General features: G+C 31.8%; 1 protein-coding gene across 1 annotated transcript; it reads left to right on the plus strand.

Annotated features, from left to right (window-relative positions):
- Positions 1–7,022: 7,022 nt before the first annotated feature.
- Positions 7,023–13,674, plus strand: HELRODRAFT_160179 (hypothetical protein; the record flags this gene model as incomplete). Its single annotated transcript, XM_009017175.1, has 11 exons — positions 7,023–7,062; positions 7,172–7,373; positions 7,445–7,593; positions 7,964–8,098; positions 8,657–8,772; positions 8,969–9,173; positions 9,342–9,484; positions 11,147–11,297; positions 11,448–11,674; positions 12,132–12,254; positions 13,210–13,674. 11 exons carry the CDS (start codon positions 7,023–7,025, stop codon positions 13,672–13,674), a joined length of 1,956 nt encoding a protein of 651 aa, XP_009015423.1.
- Between the last annotated feature and the right edge of the window lie 6,680 nt (positions 13,675–20,354).

A 20,354-nucleotide genomic window follows, 5' to 3' on the forward strand; every position in this document is an offset into this window, starting at 1 on the left:
TATATATATATATATATATATATATATATATATATATATATATATATATATATATATATATATATATATATATGCATAATTTCCATGTTATTGTAGAATTTATAAAGATTGCTCAGCCAAGCTATTACAATTACACTAAGAGTCAATGGTAATGCTTATTTAATTAGTTATTTGATTTATCGATTAGTGTGACTGTATGACATGTATCCTAAACTAAATCCTTCTAAATTTGAATTAATATGTTTTAATAAATTTAAACACTTTATTCTTATTCACACTACTATCTTACCTAATTCTAAAACTCTTGATGTTACTCATAAACTTCGTAGTATTGGCTTTATTTTTGATCCTAGCATGTCACATTCTTCTCAGATTAATAGCCTTGATTAAAGTTCTTGCTCTTCATTAGTTTCATCTAGGATCAATCATAGGCTTATCACATTGCTAACCATCAATATGGAACAGTTTGTCACTCATCATCCGTCAACAATCATCAATAAAAACATTTAAAAAGCGATTGAAGCAGCATCTTTTTGAACAGGCATTTGGTGGCCGTGCTGACATTTGTTTATCCGGGCGCCACTGACGCTATGCAGAGGGTGCTCATAAATGACATTATCATTATCATTGTAACTCGCTCTACCATGGTCTTCCTGATTCTACACTCATCCTTCAAGTAAAGCTTTTAACTCCGCTGCTCATCTAGTCGCTTGTGTCCCTATCTTTGCTCATATACCTCCAATCTTGTTTTCTTGCACTGGCTACCTATATAATATAGAATAATATTTAAAATTTGTACATTAATATACAATATAGTATATATTAATATACAATCCCAATAAAAATTATTACCTAAGTACTAATCAGATAAATTTATTAAACCCAAACGCTTCGATCTATGATTGTCTTTTTATTCTCACTTTTTCTCAACTTGTGCTACTTCTACCTCGATGTCGGCAATGACTTCTATCGGTAGGCCTTCGAACAAAACTAAAAACAAATCTTCTTAGTGAAGCCGCGGCTCTTATGCGAGTTTTCACAATACATAAAAGAAGTTTTGGGGTGCGTGGTGCTGAAGAATTCAAATTGTTGCATTTTTCATTGTAGTTGTAGTTTCACAAGCTATCACGTCGGCGGTCACCAATTTGTTGCAAGATTTCTTACAATATAATAAATCGCAAGCGGATTGTTTATAATATATTTTATTGAAATAAAAACAAAATACAGAAAACGTGCTTGACTATGCGAATTGACAAATAAGAGCTCAATTGTAAAAGTTGTAAGGGGAAGTTGCCCAGATTTTCTTAGTATTTATAGCCCATCGCCGATTGCCGAAAATAGGGGTATGTGGTCCAACACTCTTATGCTAACTCTGCATTTTTTATTTTTGGCTCTCTTCTCTGGAACTCTCTATCTTCATTTATAATTACTTCAGTGATGTGCAGAGTTTAACTAAATAGTTGCAAACTAATAGTTTAACTGTTTTTTTATAGTTTCCCGCATAGTTTAACTAAAAAAGTTTAGTTAAAGGGATAGTTTAACGAAAATATTTCAGTAAACAACTATATAGTTTAATTAAAATATTTTAGTTAGCTCTTATTTTCGCCAAATCAAGTCGCGACCTATTGTTTTTTAAATATAAATTTTAAATTGAAAAGTGCGAATCAATTTGAGCTTTCCATAGTATTACTGCAAAGTACATTTAATGTTTTTGGTTTTACTCATGTTTCCTAAATGTTTGATTTCCTGTTCTTTTCGTATAATAAGACGACGTGGGTGGTTAGTGTTTTTCAATTTTTAAAGTTTACGTTGTTTAATTCAAAAAATATTTTTTATTTTAAATAATGTTTGTTTTTTCATATATTTTATCCTTCTTTTTTGAGTCATCTTATTTCTTTTTATTATGTGATTTTAATTATCACATTTAATCATTAGTTATTATATTATTTCACTTTTTTGATTATCGTTTTTATAAATGTCTTTTAAGCGTTATTAACTAATTGATATGCAATGTTCTTATTATTTGTTTTTTTTTCAATTTTCAGTTTCTAGTTGTTTTTAATTGGTAGTGACATATTTTTTTGTTCTTTTTATTTCCAATTGCATTTGACATTATTACTTTGTTTTGGGATTTTAAAATGCCCAGTCGCAGGACAATGAGGAGACGTCTAAATGTTTTTTATGAAGCTAAGAATGATAGTTAAAATCAACATCTACAAATACACAGGGGGTATCTGCTACTGCAGATTTATGGAGTGCACACAAAAGAGCCAACATGGATGTCATGATCCACTTTGTTTATTCAAAGACTTTTGGAATGGTTTCGTCAGCCTTAGTGTGTCGAAGATTTAAAGGAGAGCGCACTGGTACAAAAATTGAAAAACTAATCAACGTTGCTTCACAAGTTTTCAGTGTGCGATACTGTCAGATGAAACTCTGGATAAGCTGTTTCTTAAGTCTAGGATTAATGAACAAACTTGCTTTTCTTAAATTTTTTTTACATGAGGCGCTATAGGGTACTGCTTAAAGTTAAGCTAACAATATAAGACTAAGAAAAAATTTTCAAGTTATATTAATATTACTGAACTTTCTGTAAAAACAAATTCGACATGTTTTGTTTTTTAATTTATAAATTTTATTCTAGCAAATGTATGTGTTTGATTTTTTAAAAAGTTTTTTAAACTAGGTTGAGCTACTGGCTTCCGTGAACTTTACTATTAGAAAGGCTTTTATTTTTGTTTTCCTTTATATTTAAATTTATTTCTTTGAGTTGTATTGAAGTAATAAATGTAAATAATATGGCTTATTGTATTAAAGTGTTAATGCTGATTCAGAATTCTACTTTTCAAAAAAAAAATGTAAAAATAGTTGCAAAATAGCTTGGAAAAGTTTAACTATTTTTCTTAGTTTAGCTAACTATTTTCAAAAATAAGTTTACAACTAATAGTTACACTACTTATTTTTAGTTGCAAAATAGTTATAGTTTAACTACAAATATTTAGTTAGTTGCCCATAGCTGATTACTTCTTCATCACTTAAAAAAATCAGAGCAGATCTCAAGACTAATCTATTTAAAAAATTCACTGAAGAGTGTTGTTGAACGTTGTAGAAATAGTGCACTACAAAATAATTGATTGATTGAATTATAGATTGATTAACGGGCCAAGTATTCAAATGTAATCACTAGAGGCAATTCATGGCCTAAGTATAAATAAGTTAGAGAAAAGATGTTCAACATCAGCAACCAACAGATAAATTAGGTCAATAGGTTCTGATAGATTTTATTATCAAATTAGGTTGCTTACTGTATTGTATTAGATGTTGTTGTTGCCAATAATTGGTTGATTTTTATGTAAGATTGTTGAATTAGATTGGTCTTGTCGGTTAGTTGGGTTATTTGGATTGTGCTGGTGAAGTGCAGTGACAGACCTAGACAACTTTGACTGAGCTAGAGAGGGACAAAATTTAAAAAATGATTAAATGTTGATGAAGAGGGCCAAAATTTTAACAGGGGGCCAACATTTGTGGTAACGTGGCTGACAATTTTTTTTCTTATCTTGTCCATTTTCTGTTAAAATTATGAGTTTTACTGACTTTTATCACAAATATTGCTTACAAAAGCCCATTGGCCTCCCCTAGATCCGCCACTGGTGATGTATGTAGTGTACATCCAGATAGAGATAGAATAGATACCCTTTGCTTCAATTGTGTTCAATTAATATTAATTAAATTTGTTTCTTTTCATTTTATTTTATGTTTTTTACCAATACGTTTTTTGTCTTGTAAAAATTAACTATGGAAAAATATTGATTGGAATATACATAGCATTTTAAAAGTTAATAAGTATTATAATTATAAATTTATATTATATAGTATTTAATATTTATTATGGCATGCACAATTTTAAACTAAAATTGGTTAACATATGACATGTTCATGATTTTACTTAAACAGATTTTTTAAAAGTAATTAGTTAAAGACTTTTAAATTTAAATTTGATTAAATTAAAATTTTAATTTTTAAAATTAAATTAAATTAGTGATTAAAATTAGATTAGATTTAAATTAATTAATTTGATTAGCATTAGATAATACACAATAGGAATAGCATTAGCGTTTAGTGACCAAATCCAATGAAAAAACGATGAATAACAAATATTGAGAAAAACATCATTATCACTGCAGGAAACATCATCCTCACCTTTACATTCTAACGAGGATATTTCAAAATCAAAATCATCCATCTTTGTCGGTTTGACTTGGAGGATAAAATATTTTTCGACCAGACGATTTTTTATGAATTTTATTTACATATTTGTGTTGCGTTTAATATTTTTTATTTTAGATTTATTTACCAAGACGCTTGCTATTGTTTTGTAAAATAGTTTAAATTGGCATTTAATTTTTAAACCTAACTTTACTAAAAATTAAAAGTTTGTAAAAGCATTTTGCTTAGTTAGTATAATTAATCGTGACCAAAAATGTAGAGCGTTGCTATCTGGTCTAACGTTTCATTTTGTATAAAGAACTTCGGCGTTGTTAATGGATCTGTTTATGTTGCAAAAAGATGGAGTTGTTTCTTAATTCTTATGTGATGTAATTTCTGATTGAGCCGATCAAACGTTTAATTGTGGCGCCAAAAAATGAAACTGTTCATTTTGTTTGTTCTCGTAACTTTTATGAATCCAGGTAGAAGTAGTAAAAAAATTTTTTGTATGTTTTTTTGCCTGCATGTTTTAAATTAAATTTTAAAAATAAACTTTTTTTTCTTTATTTTGCAGATTGTCAAAATCGAAAAACTAAAATAATTAACATTAAATTAAATACGTTAATTTTTGTAAAATTATTTATGACAAAAACACATTGTTTATACTTTTTTATAAGAATATAAATTATAAATATAAATAATTTAATAATATGCAAGTTAATAGTAGCCAAACTGTTTCTGATTTCACCTATTCTACATAATACATCTCTAACTCTATTGACTAAGATGTGTTTTTGTTAATTATCTAAAAAACCCATTGAAAACTAAGCAATATTATCTGCTGAGATTAATAATAATATACTATTTGTTTTTTTAACTTGGGCCACATGCTACTGATATGTCATAAGTCTCATCACCAAGGAACGAAACATATCTAGCATAGACATAGAACGAGTTAGGTGTTCATGTTTGTGTATAAGAATATAGCAGTTTTAATTAGCTGCTAGTGAAGGTACTCAGTGTTGCGACTACTTACATAAACCAATTTGTGTTTTAATTTTAAAGTAGTGTTATTAAAATGGCAAGGCTTCAGACCCATGCTGAGCTGATCCAAGCCGAACTGAGTCGCAGGGCTAATGGATGACTAATAATGATAAAAAATGTTATCTATTTCTCTTGATTTTATTTAATTTGTGCTAATGAAAACAAAATAATTGGATAGATATTTGTATATAATTATTGTTTATTTAAAGCAATATTTATCATTCATAACTTTGTGACAGCTAAGTTCAGTAGACAACATATATTTCGACTGTAATGTTAGTATCAATGATTAACAAAGAAACAAACAACAACACACGTTTAGACGACATTTTCCCCGAGATCGGGGGTTGCCGTTTGGCTACCTATGATGAAACCGAAGTACCCCTCGACGCCATTCCATCATAAGTACATTATTTGGCTAATTTTTACGCAGGATGCCCTTCCTTACGCAACCACAGTTATAAGCGGTGGGCCTAGCCTTTGATGATCCAACATCACTCACAAGGCAGTGAGGGTCAGTTTAATGTCATAACCAGGACATAATGATTAACAAACAAAGTTGATTGAAATTGTGTATTTGATGATTTATTATTTGAATAAGCTGGATGTATTATAGAGACATTTGTGATAAAAGTAGATGGTCCAAGGATCTAGCCATGCCCTTTATTAGAATTTGTTGAGAGTGAGCTAGAGATGATGAGAGTTGGAAGTTTAAGAATAGTGTGAATTTTAATCACTTTAACATTATTTTAACAATTTTTCTATGTGTCAAAGACGAATGAAAATTATCTAACTTCGATTTTGGCCCCTCAAAAAATTCTGACTTGGGCAAAAATCTCCCACTTCGACTTACTCCTACACTGATTTTTTCATTCATAATCTTCCCATCAATCAATCAATCATCGTTTAGCATCCAGAGACCCATTTTTATGATGCATTATTAAATGTTAAATTATTAAATTAAATTATTAAATTAGACTATTTATTATTATTATCACCGTTATTGTAATAATAATATCAATAATAATTATATTGGTATTAGTATTATTATTATTTTACAATGATATTATTGTTGGTGTCGTTAATATTGTTTTTGTGTTTGTTAGTTATATTTGTGTTGACAGTTTGCAATGTTATTTCTAACAAACTTAGCAAAATTGTTAACGGTTTCATCATCAACATTATTCATCACTGATTTGATGCCAGTGAATTTATTAATAAAATAATCCATCATTGCCCTGTTAGGCATCAACAATTTCATAGCAGTAAATAGTAATATTGTGGTCAGTGCAAGTGTAACTCAGATATAATTTCATTGCTGTTGGGACTGTGATTGTAATCATTATTGTTAACTTTTTAATGACTATTTATCACCTTCTAAATAACTTATTGACCATTAAGTTATACATTCTTTCATGTTCTAATTGATGAAATGAAAGAGTTGTACTTGTTTTATGTTTCACTATGTGTCTATAAATGAAGCAAGTTCATGGGTAAATTTTATTTTTGAGAGGTTGAAAATATTGATCAATTTCTCTATTAGATTACATATATGTATACCCAACAGGCATGCATATTTTTAAAAAACTAAAGCTTTATTCATATAATGCACATTAATTTTTAATGTGTGTTAAAAATGTTACTTTATTTAGTTATATCGTGTCATAGCCCTCGTCCTGACACATTGTGTGTAGCCACGCTAATATTTTAAAAGCGAACTTAAATAATTGATAATCTAGATTTTTAAGCTGTTCAATGAAAAAACCTGAAAAATGAATATGGTTTTACATTATAAATTAGCTAGTTCATGTGGTAAAAATCTATTGCACAATGTATTTCATTTGCTCATTAAAATGTTGCTTTATTGACATAACTATCTATTTGCATATTACAAATTAAATTCATTGCTATATTCATTTAGTTGCCTGTCGACTTGAAATCAAACCAAAAACAAAGAGTTTAGTGAAACCGCTGAATAACTCTTTGCTGTTCACCTGTGAGAAGGTAAGTGATGATGGTGGTTATGAGGATGATGAAGATGGCGTTGATGATTTCAATGGAGGCAGAATCAAATTGAAATGGTTTAACAAGTATGGTGAAGAAATTGTTGGCTCATCTGGAAGGTAGGCTGTTTTGAATGTTTTTTAAATTTATTGGATTTATGGGTGGATTGTTTTTGATTTATCTTCCACAGAATCTACGTGGAAAGTGGTTATAACTCTATAAAGTTGTTCATAACAACAATCAAAGAGGAGGATGATGGTGATTATACATGTAAAAATATTGCCAGTGCAGTCAGTGATGATAATGTTGAAATGGCTTCTATTAGTTTGTCAGTTTACAGTCAGTAATTATGAGTTTGTTGCAGTTTTACATGCGTTTAATGTGTGTGCGTGTGTGTGCGTGTGTGTGCGCGTGTGTGAATATGTGTGAGAATAAGTGTGTGAATATGTGTGTGAATAAGTGTGTGAATAAGTGTGTGAATAAGTGTGTTAAAGAGTTTGACTATGTGTGACATTTTAAAAAAGAACTACATATATTAAAAATATTTGCTTTATATCACTAATTTATTAATTTAAATGATTTTCAGCATGATTTCTTTCTTTTTAATTTTTTTATACTAGAGTTTGAACTTTGTAAGAATTAAAAAATAAGTGAATGAAATGAATCAATCTTTGTTTGTAATATTTATTTCGTTAATTTTTTTTTACAGAGGACATAACATTTGAGGATGCACCAGAGAAACAATATATAGAAATTCATAGCAGTTCAACCATTAAATGTGTCGTTAGTGGCCTGCCAGTCCCATTTGTGTCTTGGAGGTTCAATGGCAGAAAAATTAGTCCTGGTAATTTTAACTCAATTTAATTTAATTTTCCCCTTTTTTTGATTTCTTTGTGAACGATGTTTCCAAAATGATTTTGTGTGGCACTCAACACTTTATTGTAGTACATCTATTTTCACAAAAATTTTGTTCGATAAATATTTTTCAGATCAAATATAAAAATATTGATATTATGATAATTATTATCATTTTTTTTATTCTCATTATTATTATTATTAAAGAACATTCTAGATAATTTTTTTTTATGTGACACTACAGCCAAAAAAAAATTTGAAATACTGAAAAGTGGACTTAAAGTGAAAAATTGTAGTCTGCAAAGATAAGGAACTTATTATTGTAGGGGGGAAGTCCATCTCAATGGTGCTTTACAGTGAGAGAGAATCAAAGTCCGGCGTGGAAGGTAGATGAATTAATTTGTTTATTTTTATTGCGATTAAATAATAAATAGTATTGAATATGGTACAGGCAATTGAATTCAGATTATTATAAATGCATATGTGTAATTACAATGAACAGTGCAGTGATTTTAATTTTTTAATAATCCAATAATTTATTTAAAAGTACCTCCCTCTATGACGAAACATATGTTGGATGTTCAGGAAGTTGCTGAAGCTGGTAATGTGACACTTTCATGTTCGGCTCATGCCATGCCTTCTCCAACTTACCAGTTTTTTAAAGTAAATTTTTTTGATGATAAATCCAATTTATCCTGGAAACATCTGCAAAAAATATTCAGAAACTTCTGCAAATGATTATTGAGAAAGTATTCTTAGATGCTTGAGCTTTGAAATGGTTTGAATGGGACCCATAAATGATGGCCAAGGTTGTTATGCTGCTGGGTGTTTTATTACAAAACAATTTCATCTCTTTCAGACTGCAAAGACAAAGAACAATGAGATGGCTCAACAGGGTGCTAGGATCCATTCTTTACCGAAGAAGATTACCATTGACCCTGTCAAAGGCATCATGGTTATAATGAATGTTAGCAAGCTGACCGGTGATGATGATTATATTTATCAATGTTTGGCTGTTAACAAACTTGGAAACGATTCCAGCTTTGGACAAATCAAAATTTTAAGTTAGTTTCTCTAGATTTCTTAAACTTTTTAATTTGAACTTAATTTGTTTAAATTCATTCTTGTTGTATCCCCATTAATAACTTGCAGGGATGTCGTTTTTGGTCTTATAATTTTTCAGCTACCACTCTAAACTAAATGTTCAAATTATTTTCACTTTCAAATTTCAGCACCACCAGTAATCAGCCTACAACCAATAGTTGTGACAACTAAAAATTCCAAGGTCACCATTGAATGTGCTTCTACTGGAGACCCACTACCAGATTTATCATTCATGAGAAATGGCGAAAAACTGATGTCCGACTTTCTGCCGGTTTGTATATTTTACTGTTTATGTTCATTTATAATTTATGTTGGTTTTGAAATTTGTTTTAAAATTTGCGTAATCATTGCTTTGGTGCTCTTTTAGTTAATGTGATTATATTTAATTTTTGATTAGTTTTTTAGTTGACCATGCTCCTCATTCATTAAATGCTTTGTGAAAATGATTTGGCCAGAATAACTAATCAAAAATCAAATATAATTAAATTGAAAAAGAAGCAAGGCAATTTTCCACATTGTTCCCAATTCTGCTCATGATACCTTTTATACCAACCTTCATGATTGTTTGGTTCATTGTTCACCCACCGATATTTCTTCAAAGAACATATCGTTCATCTACTAACATTTTTTAAAGACATATTGTTCACCTATTAACATTTTTTTAAAGAGCCTATTGTTCACCTACCAACATATTTTCAAAAAAAATTGTAAACTCACCTAGAATTCTTCAAGAAACATTGTTCACCTGCCTACATTTCTTCAAAGATCATATTGTTCACCAGGCAATATTGTTCACCTTTCAACATTTGTTCAACAACATTTTGTCCACCTACTGACATTTCTTCAAAAAGCATAGTTCACTAAACAACATTCCTTTAAGAACATGTTGTTCATCTACCAAGATTTCTTCAATGAACTTATTGTATGTTTCCAACTATTGAAATTTTACCTCTCATATGTACATGTACAAGATTGTTTCATGTAAGCTGTAATAATTTTGTTCTGTGGCTTTGTGGCGTTTACTCCTCATGTTATTAAATATTGCAATTAAGGAGATTATTTATGTTCCCCTGCCAGGTATGTATTTCAAGTAAATAAATTTGTGGACGAAGTTGATTTTATGGAGGTTGTTTGTGATGTAGATGTGCTCCATGACATAGAAAGAAATATTTTTTAAAGATTTGTTAGATAAACGCCTTTCGTCACATATTTGCATAATTCAGTAGATTTGATTTAATCTCGTGTTGTTTGTGTATATTAAATTTGGCAGGAATAAACAAGATATGCTACATTTATTTTCTATTTTATTCAATGTATAAAGTCAGTAAGCTAATAAAATTTTAATTAAATCGACAAAAATCTTCATTTCAATCAAGTAACAAATTGTGTTGGTTGGAAGATTATAATGTGCACGTTTAATGCTGTGCTCATGTGATGAGTAGGTCGGCCACAAATTGTTCCATGCAGTTATTTTTCATTTATCAGTTTCCTCGTGTTAATTGTTTTGTTTGTATTGCATATATCACATGATTGATGCATGTGTGTCATGCCTGTATGAGATACATGTATTTTATATATTTGAGTATGTGACATAAGTAAAATTTTTAATGCATAATTTAAGATAAAAGTCTTTCATTTTTATCATCAGTAGCAATCATTTGGATTTAATAATTTTTTTTATCAACCCTATAAACACTGGTGTACCACTGCCAACATTCACCTGTTTTCCACGCTGGCTGTTGTGTCATTCAATCATCCATCGTTTAAAAAATTGTTTAACATGCATTTATAAACTATGTTTTTTCTCCAACTTAAATGTAAATTATGCGTTTCAGATATTTTTTAGCGATATATTTGCGTATTGATGTCTTCATTAAATTAATCTTTGAATTTTAAAAACCAAAATGATCATTATTCATTTTTGGGTGTGCAGAACAAGGGTAGACACGTGTTAAATGAAGTCAACCAGACGTATTTGTTGTTGGAGATAAGTGATGTAGAAGTTGAAGATGCTGGTACCTACACATGTGCCTCCAATAATTCAGTTGGATACGATGAAAAAGGGATTGACCTTGTTGTTCAGTGTTAATATGCAGTTTCAGTTTGTTATTTTTGTGGATTTCACATAACTAATTCAATCAAAATTTATACTTCTTAATTTCATTTATGCTCTATTAATAATACATCACGGAATATATTTAATGTACGGACACAAAGGTTAAATAAAATTTCAGATGCGCCAGTGTTTGTTGGTTACAAATCATCACTGAAGAGAATGCATGCCTGGCCTGGGGTCTCCATCAACATGAGCTGTCGTGTGCGGGCGGTGCCTCGGCCTGTCGTGCAGTGGTTTGTAATGAGGAATACACCCGGAGATGGTGGTGAGGATGGCTATCAAGTCGTTCATGATGGTGGCAAGGTTTACAAAGTGTTTGAAAGCGAGGAAGGCCCGCTCCTGCAGGTCACTTTTGAATTAAATTAGTTGATAATTTAGCAGATGAAATATTGCTTGAATATTAATCTATTTGTTTCTTGTTATCTCACATTTGTTTTTAAGAATGTTATTCAGCAGCGTTAGTTTTGATTGCCTACTGATTATAAAAACATTTGAAATAATTGTTACATCCATTAATATAAATTATATTACAAACTTAATTATTTATATGAATTATAAATCTTAAAGTTGCTACTAACAACCATTATGTTTTACTACCTGATTTTTATTTTCCGCCTGAAGTTCATAGTTGCATAGTTGTTGTAAGTTTTTTTTGTAGGAAGGAGATCAATATATAAACTAAATCTTGAGCTTCATCATCTTCTTTCAAACACATTCAGACCTAGGCATCAAACTGTTCCATTAAGATGTAATGTAGAAGAAATTTACAATAAGTTGTTCTATATTGTATTTTTCCTAACAGATAACAGTGGAAAAAAAAGATGATGAAATTAGTTCAGACAATCACACTGACGTGAGAGACAAGAATATTGATGATGATGAACGCAACATTTTCACTGGATACATGTGCAAGGCTGTGAATGATGTAGGAGCTAATCACATGGAGTTTGTACTGGATAGAGCTTGTTAATATTTTTTTTAGTTTATTTTTAACATTTCATTAATTGATTTTTAAATATTATTACATTTTGTTTTTATTTTTTGAGGTGAAATTATTATTGGAGATATAAATTAAATTTTTATTTATGAAAAATAATATCATAATGCATGTGGTGAGAGATGGTGTACTTTACGTACGCGTACTAGCCAACCGTACCTGCATGAGCCTGCCGGCTGTTTTCACCCATATTTTGGCTCATTTTTTGACATTTATATTGTGTATATATATATATGTATATATATATATATATGTGTATATATATATATGTGTATATATTGTCGGAAATTTTAAAATAATAAATAATAAATTAATGAGGAGGAGGATTTTTAAAAGGGTGACAAGGCCCCACGTTGGGCGCCAATTGTCGGAAATTTTAAATAATAATAAATTAAAATGATAAGAGGAAGCAATCTCCTCCTCTATCTTTCTCAGGGAATTTTTGTATGGTCCGACAATAATTTTTGTGTATATTTTTATCGTGAGTTCGACCAGTCCTGTGTGGCACTGGGCTTTTTCGAATTATATGATTTTACTGAGTAACACAGGAACGCGTAAAGAAAAATATTCGATAACAATTTTATTAATCGACGGAAGTAAATAAAAGGAATTGAACTAATGAACTCTATAATAATGTAAATGTCAATGAACAAACTGGAATACAGGAATTAGAACTCTTCTTGTTGGGTCTTCAACTTGGAATATGTTTCTTGGCGTTTTAATCGTACAACTTCGACGTGTGTATCCGATGGTGATGTCGATACAACTCCAAGAAATAAAAAAAATGAATCACAAAAATCGGAGCCTATGGAAATTGCAAGCTGCGTGTGAAACTATACCAATGAGTATAGAATCCAGCAAAGAACCCTAGGTCGACAAATAGCACAGGAAACAAAAGAAGGAGGCGGATTGGTTTTCACAGAACCCAAGGCCTGTTTTCACTGGGCCTGTCTGTGAGTCGGTCGGCTTTCGCACAACCCTGGCCTGTTTTCACTGGGCCGTCAAGTCTGATCGGCTTTCGCACGACCAAGGGCCTGTTTTCACTGGGCCTGTCAGTCAGTCGGTCGACTTTCGCACAACCCTGGCCTGTTTTCACTGGGCCGTCAAGTCTGATCGGCTTTCGCACGACCAAGGGCCTGTTTTCACTGGGCCTGTCAGTCAGTCGGTCGACTTTCGCACAACCCCGGCCTGTTTTCACTGGGCCGTCGAGTCTGATCGGCTTTCGCACGACCAACACAAGACAACAAGAGTCAGAACAACACTGGAAACAAATTGTGTGTCTTCAGTACGCGTGCGAAACTATGCCAATGAGCATAGTCTCGTACTAAATCCACTTTTGAGAACTTAAGGCGTTTCTGAAACTATGCCAATGAGCATAGAATCACGCGTTAAGTCTCTTAGGGACCAGAATAGGCACTGATTATTCGAAGCTGCCTCACTAGTCAACCCAGTTCTCTAACTGGTGAACCCAGTTTCTCTCTCAAGTCTTTTCACACCCTTCCTTATCAAAACAAAATTAGATTTTTTAAAACATAAAAATCTACAAGGCATGACCAATTAATCAGAAAAAGTACTAATTAAATTTTAAAATAATTTATAATAATTTATGACGTCATCTAAATTGCAAAACAAAAAAAATCGTCGTCACCTATCGAGTAAATTAACTTGCACCATGCCCCCTATCGAGTGAATAAATTTCGCGTTGAAAATTTTGCAGTATTTTTAGTCAGTATTATTTCATAATTCTGACAATATATATATATATATATATATATATATATATGTGTGTGTGTGTGTGTGTGTGTGTATTTGATGTTGATGATATCATCAGATGCACCAGCCGTTCCCAAGGTGGGCATCAACAAGACACGAGCCGATCAGATCATCATTGCAGTTGATGCCGTGGAGAATGGTGATGAAGGAAATGAAGAAGATGATGGTGTGTCAAAAGTTCTTCGTTACTTCGTGCAGTACCACGTTGATGGTGGAAAGTCCACACCTGGCAAGTTTACTTTACTTATTTACAAAATCTCTTTCATAAATTTTTGTTGTTCAAATTAAACTTTAATTTTGTTTAAATTAAGTTGATTTATTTTTGTAAAATTATCTCCGCATTACAAATAAATATATCAGATAAACAAGGTTCATGTGTATAATATATAATTATTATTCTATTGTATCAAATTTCTTTATAAACAACATCAAAGCCAGAACCTAAATTTCAGTTTAGACTTACCTTGTCGGCAATTTGTTGTTGTACATAGAACAAATTATGATCTCTTAATAAGCTGTCAGGGCCGGATTAAGCTATCTTGGTGCCCTAGGCCCAAACCCAAATTGGTGCCCCTTTCTCCCAAAACTCCCGATCTCCAACTGACAGTCGGCATGTTTAATATTAAGCAAGAAAACTAACAGAAGAAATAAAACAATTGTTTATACACGTATTTATTCTACCGTCAATCATATTAAAAATCAATAATGTGATCGATTAATAAAATTAATATTCTTTTATTTAGTAATAATATTACACATTGAGACTGTTATACATAAAAAAAACATAAAAAAACAACAAAACACATTTACATTTTGAAGTTCTTCTTTCTAGATTTAAGTTTGGCAAAGTTTTTGACAGCATCATCAAAGTTTATTTGTGCAACAAGTCTGCCTCAATCATCAGCAGAGGTAAAGAATCCAGCCTCTCTTGTTTCATAGTTGATCTGCATGGATTTTTTATACATTTTAACTGAGAAAAAGAGCGCTCAGTTGAACAGTTTGTAATCATTAATGTTAAAAATTTGCGCAAGGCAATTTCTACATTTGGAAAAGCATTAAACTTTCACAACCTTTTGATGTTTGTGGTACATCGACCAAACAAGAAAAATCTACCTACTATATCAAAATATACCTTTCCTTGTCTACTCATCTCTGTCTCAAGTTAGTCAACAATGATGTAGAAAGCAGATATACGAAATTTGTCTCTGACATTCAGAGATATCTCAGGGCATTACCATCAACAATCAATGTCTTTCGTTTACAATTGCGAGTCATAATTGACTTATCTTCCAACACCAACTAGTAACTAACTACCGCAATAAATGTCTGCAAAAAATTGCGCTGCTGACGACACTTTTTTGAACGTATCAAATCTAACTAAGTTTAGAGGTCCTAATTTTAAATCAAAGTTTTATTATAACAAAATTATCCATAAACGTTTAAACAAGTTTATAGCAAATATAAACCTTTGTAGATTTATGTTTGTTGTTTTCTTTGAATTTTTTTAATTAGTTTATTAATTATTTATTTTTGTTGTATGCTTTGTAGTTGGTTAATTAATTAATTTATTGGTTTATTTTTGTTGTGTGCTTTTTTTCAAATTTTTATTAACTAGTCGTTTTCATTACTCAGATCCAATGTCGAGAGTCTTCAACGCTGACGAGCGCAAAAAAGGTGAATGCCTGCAATGAAAACGATGAAAACATTTGAAATGATCACAGTCCATGTGTAACATCTGTTCATTGATTAGATCCCTCAATTGGCTTTTTATGTTTCAAGTCATTTAATTTATGCGTCACAACATCATTGATGCTGCTGGTGTCATCATTAATACTGTCTGATGTTAATGTGATGACTTGAATAACATGACTGATGAAATAAATGGCAATGATTCAAGGACTGCAGCCGCAGTTATTGTCATTTTAATTGTGTTACTAGCAAGCGCTTATTGTTGTTACTGGGACTTACCATCCACATTATCATTTTTTTATCATCAATGTCATCATCATAAACATTCTCCTCACTATCAGTAGCTCAGTTGGTTGTTGACCAACTTCTTCCAAACACGACCTACATGGTGCACGTCAGTTCATTGAATGTTGTTGGGAAAGGTCATCCAGCCATTCTCAAGATCACCACTGTTCCTCCTGGTTAGTTTGTTATCAGTCGTTCAGCCTGTTAGTTAAATAAATTTATATTGCAGGGCTTTCGTGATTCAGTTGCAGATAATATCGCCAAGTAGTGACTTAGATGTTGAAGTTGAATTTTATGTCAGCAATGTGTTCAAGTGCACAACACACACCCACGCGCATTCCATTAAAATTAATTGTCATGCACAAAATGTACAACGAACAGTTGTGTACATATGTAAATGTAGTTGGTTGTACAGCATCCACACTGTACTTGGTTATGACATTAAACTGACCCTCACTGCCTTGTGAGTGATGTTGGATCATCAAAGGCTAGGCTCACCGCTTATAACTGTGGTTGCGTAAGGAAGGGCGTCCTGCGTAAAAATTAGCCAAATAAATTACTTATGATGACAGAAGTGACAATGGCCCTCATCGAGGGGTATTTCGGTTTCATCATAGGTAGCCAAACGGCAACCCCCGATCTCGGGGAAAATGTCGTCTAAACGTGTGTTGTTTTTGTACAGCATCCACACATTGTTCCGTTTTGCAGGCCCTCCTGAGCCAGTCACGTTGACTTCCAGCAACGTCGTACCAGGAGTGAACTATTTGTTGTTGTCGTGGCAGCCGCCATACTTCGGTGGAGCACCTATAAAAGAATACATCGTTTCACATAGAAAAGTCAGAACCCCGTCATCACTCATGTCATCATCATTCACGTCATCATCACTCATGTCATCATCGTCTTCATCGTCATCATCATTATCATTCTATAGCTTGCTATTCGATGACAAACAAAACCATAATCGAAAATGATTTTTCTTCTCTCTTCTACCTCCAGTCAAACGCCAACATTTGTTTTTGTGCTGCTGTAGCTTCCACACGTTTTGGCAAGCTCCAAGTATCATCAACACACAATTGTTTTTAAAATCTTCTCAAACTTACACCAATTTGCTTGCAGAATTTTTTTGATTGGTACTTTTTCAATTTTATACTTATCAGGTTCATTAAAAAAGGTTACAATCAACTTTATGCTAAACTCAAACTCAGACAATTCATTGTATTCAAACACTGCAATATCCATACACATCTTAACGCCATTCCGTATTCAAATAAATTAGATTGCATTTTTGCTACAAATTCATCAGCGTCTTCCATTTATCAGCATACTTCGTTTTCAACGTTTACGATAATGCTTCTCTAATAGTCATGGAATTTTAAACCTGAACTGCCCGTCGTATCTCTCCCATCATACACTCTACTAGGGGCAAGAGAAGCAATGACGTCACGCATTCATTACAGTTAATTCTGGGGAACGTTCAGATCAAACACTTTATTTCCCATTCCATATGTAATTCAATGTCAATAGTTGACATGCATGCTGTTCGTTCTGTTATAAATTAAAAGTTCTTCATGTGAAACTTCTGCAAACTTTTTTGATGTTTATAAACCGTCCTTTTTACTTTATGATGTTAAACGTAGCCTTTGCTCTGACACATTGTAAGATCTATAGATGATTTCATTTAAATAAATATTCATTATTGGTTCATTGTTCAGGTTGAATTGTTATCTGATGGAGTTTACAACCCCCTGAATGATTGGTCTCATGGTGCTTCAACTGCTGATGAACGAGCAGATCACGTCATCATCAACGACAACGATGTTCTAGGCAATGCCGATAGCAAATTAAATGATGTCCAAATTTCAAGCCAACTTCAAACGCAGAACTCAAGCTTCTTGAAATTTAACATCAACAGGTTGGAACCAGGTTCGTACCAGGTGCGTATTGTGGCGACGAACGTACATGGACAGTCGAGACCAAATGAAGATTTCTATATCTCTACTCTTTCTGGTTTGTTTATTTCAATGCTTTAACATTGATCTTTCCTATTTACCATAACAGTGAACTGGTACTGGAATACAAATACATAAAAATACCCTTAGCATAGACACAAACATTAACGCTCGTTTCTCAGGGTCTGATGATGATTTGAATTACCTCCCAAATCTCGTTCGCGGTCATTATAGCATCTCTCAAATTGTCATGATCGGCTTCGTCGTTTTCACGGTCATCATCATCTTCGTCACCATCATCGATGTTTCCTGCTACCTCATAAATGGATGCGGTTTGACAATGATTTTGTGTATTCGTATATGCAACCGGCAGCCAACCACGCTATCCAGTAGTGAAAGTAACAAGTTGAAGGCAGTCGACAGTGCAAAGAAGAGCAGTAGCGACGTGTTTGGTGTCTTAAAAGGAGTGAAGAATGGTACAGGAGACCACAATGGTTGCAGGTTTGTTGTTGTTGTTGTTGAGTCGTGTGGTTCTATAATCTGTGTTATCAAATAAGTAAAATTGAAAGTTGCTGAAGTTTATGTGTTTTGAAAAAATTAGTCAAATTTGTTTCTTAAAATTGTTTGTTTAAAAACGTCTCACCGATGATGTTAACGTCGGAGCATAATAAAAATTGTGGACTGAATTTTTGACAAATTTTAATTCATCAACTTCATTAAATAACATTGTAGCAAAGGAGCAACAACAGATGAAGAAGAGAACGTGAGGCATTTAGGTGGGGGTGGCTCTGTTGCTGCATCACCTTCCGCTCCACATCACCCGACACCACCAACATCGTCACCACTGCTAACACAGCGACCACCTGGAAAGTCATTACCACTACAGCAGTTGGAGCCATTAGAGAAGGAGTTAATAGACTTTACAACGCCTGAGAGTGACAAGGGTTTGAATACTGGGGAGGATCATGATGATGTCGTTGGTGAATCACAACTACCTCTGCCTCCACCTCCATCTTCACTAACATCATCATCCTATTCGCCACCTCTGAGGGATCAAACCACAGGGTCAGTCACTCGTTCAGTTGTCTGATGTTATTTCCTAAGTATTGCTGCTGTTCTGCTTTTTTTTAAATAATCAGCTACACTTTTGCTGGATACCTTTGACATGTCCAACATTTAGCCAAAAATAAATTCATTTGATTCCACTATTCCACTCATTTCTTTTAAAATTAATTTATTGCTTTGTTTAAATAATTGGGAGATGATATATATATATATATATATATATATATATATATATATATATATATATATATACACAAATTTCGTTGAATATGTTTGCTCATTTTGCATTTATTAATTTTTTTGAAATCGAGTCAACACGATGTAATTGTTGCAATTAATATTTATTAAAAACTTGTGTCATGTCGTGGCTAACAACGTTGTTTCGACTAGGTAGCCATCATCAGAGCCTAAAATTAGTGAATTGTAAAAATTTTCAATAAAACAATGAAAGATAAATTTAAATTTGATAAGTTATAATTTAATGTGGTAACATGCTATTGTGAAATATTAGATATAATTATAAATGAATATAATAGTGTCACCTTGTAGAAATATGTAAAACAGTAAATAAATGTTAGGAAATATTGTAATATATAATGAATTTTAAATAATTGTTTTCATTGCAGACAGAAATGTTAGCTTTTATAATTCGTTTAAGCTGGGATTCATCCACTTTGTAGTTGTCGTGCATCTGGTTTAGGTAGTATAGTGGTATTGATGTTTTAGTTGCTACTGTTGTAAGATTTGGATTACTTGTATTATTGAGTTTGTGAACACATTTTTTAATAGTATTATCTACAATTTTATTAGAATAATTGTTATTGATTAGAAATTGTTTGATATGAACTAGTTCAGTTTGAAATATATTATTGTCAGAAGAAATTTTATGTGCACGGTGGATGAAATTGTATACGACATTGTTTTTATAACGGTCAGGACAATCCGATTTGTAGTTAAGTACCTGACCGGATGTCATTAATTTTAGGCTCTGATGATGGCTACTTAGCCGAAACAGCGTTGTTAGCCACGACATGACATAAGTTTTTAATAAATATGAATTGCAACAATTACATCGTGTTGACTCAATTTCAAAAAAATTAATAAATGCAAAATGGGCAAACATATTCAACGAAATTTGTATAAATAAAAAACTCGTTCCTATATAAATATATATATATATATATTTATATATATATATATATATATATATATATTTATATATATATATTTTTTACAATATTCTATAAATTCTACCGAATGTTGGCGT

Source organism: Helobdella robusta (assembly GCF_000326865.2).
Source record: "Helobdella robusta unplaced genomic scaffold HELROscaffold_2, whole genome shotgun sequence".
Taxonomy (NCBI): Eukaryota; Metazoa; Annelida; class Clitellata; order Rhynchobdellida; family Glossiphoniidae; genus Helobdella; species Helobdella robusta.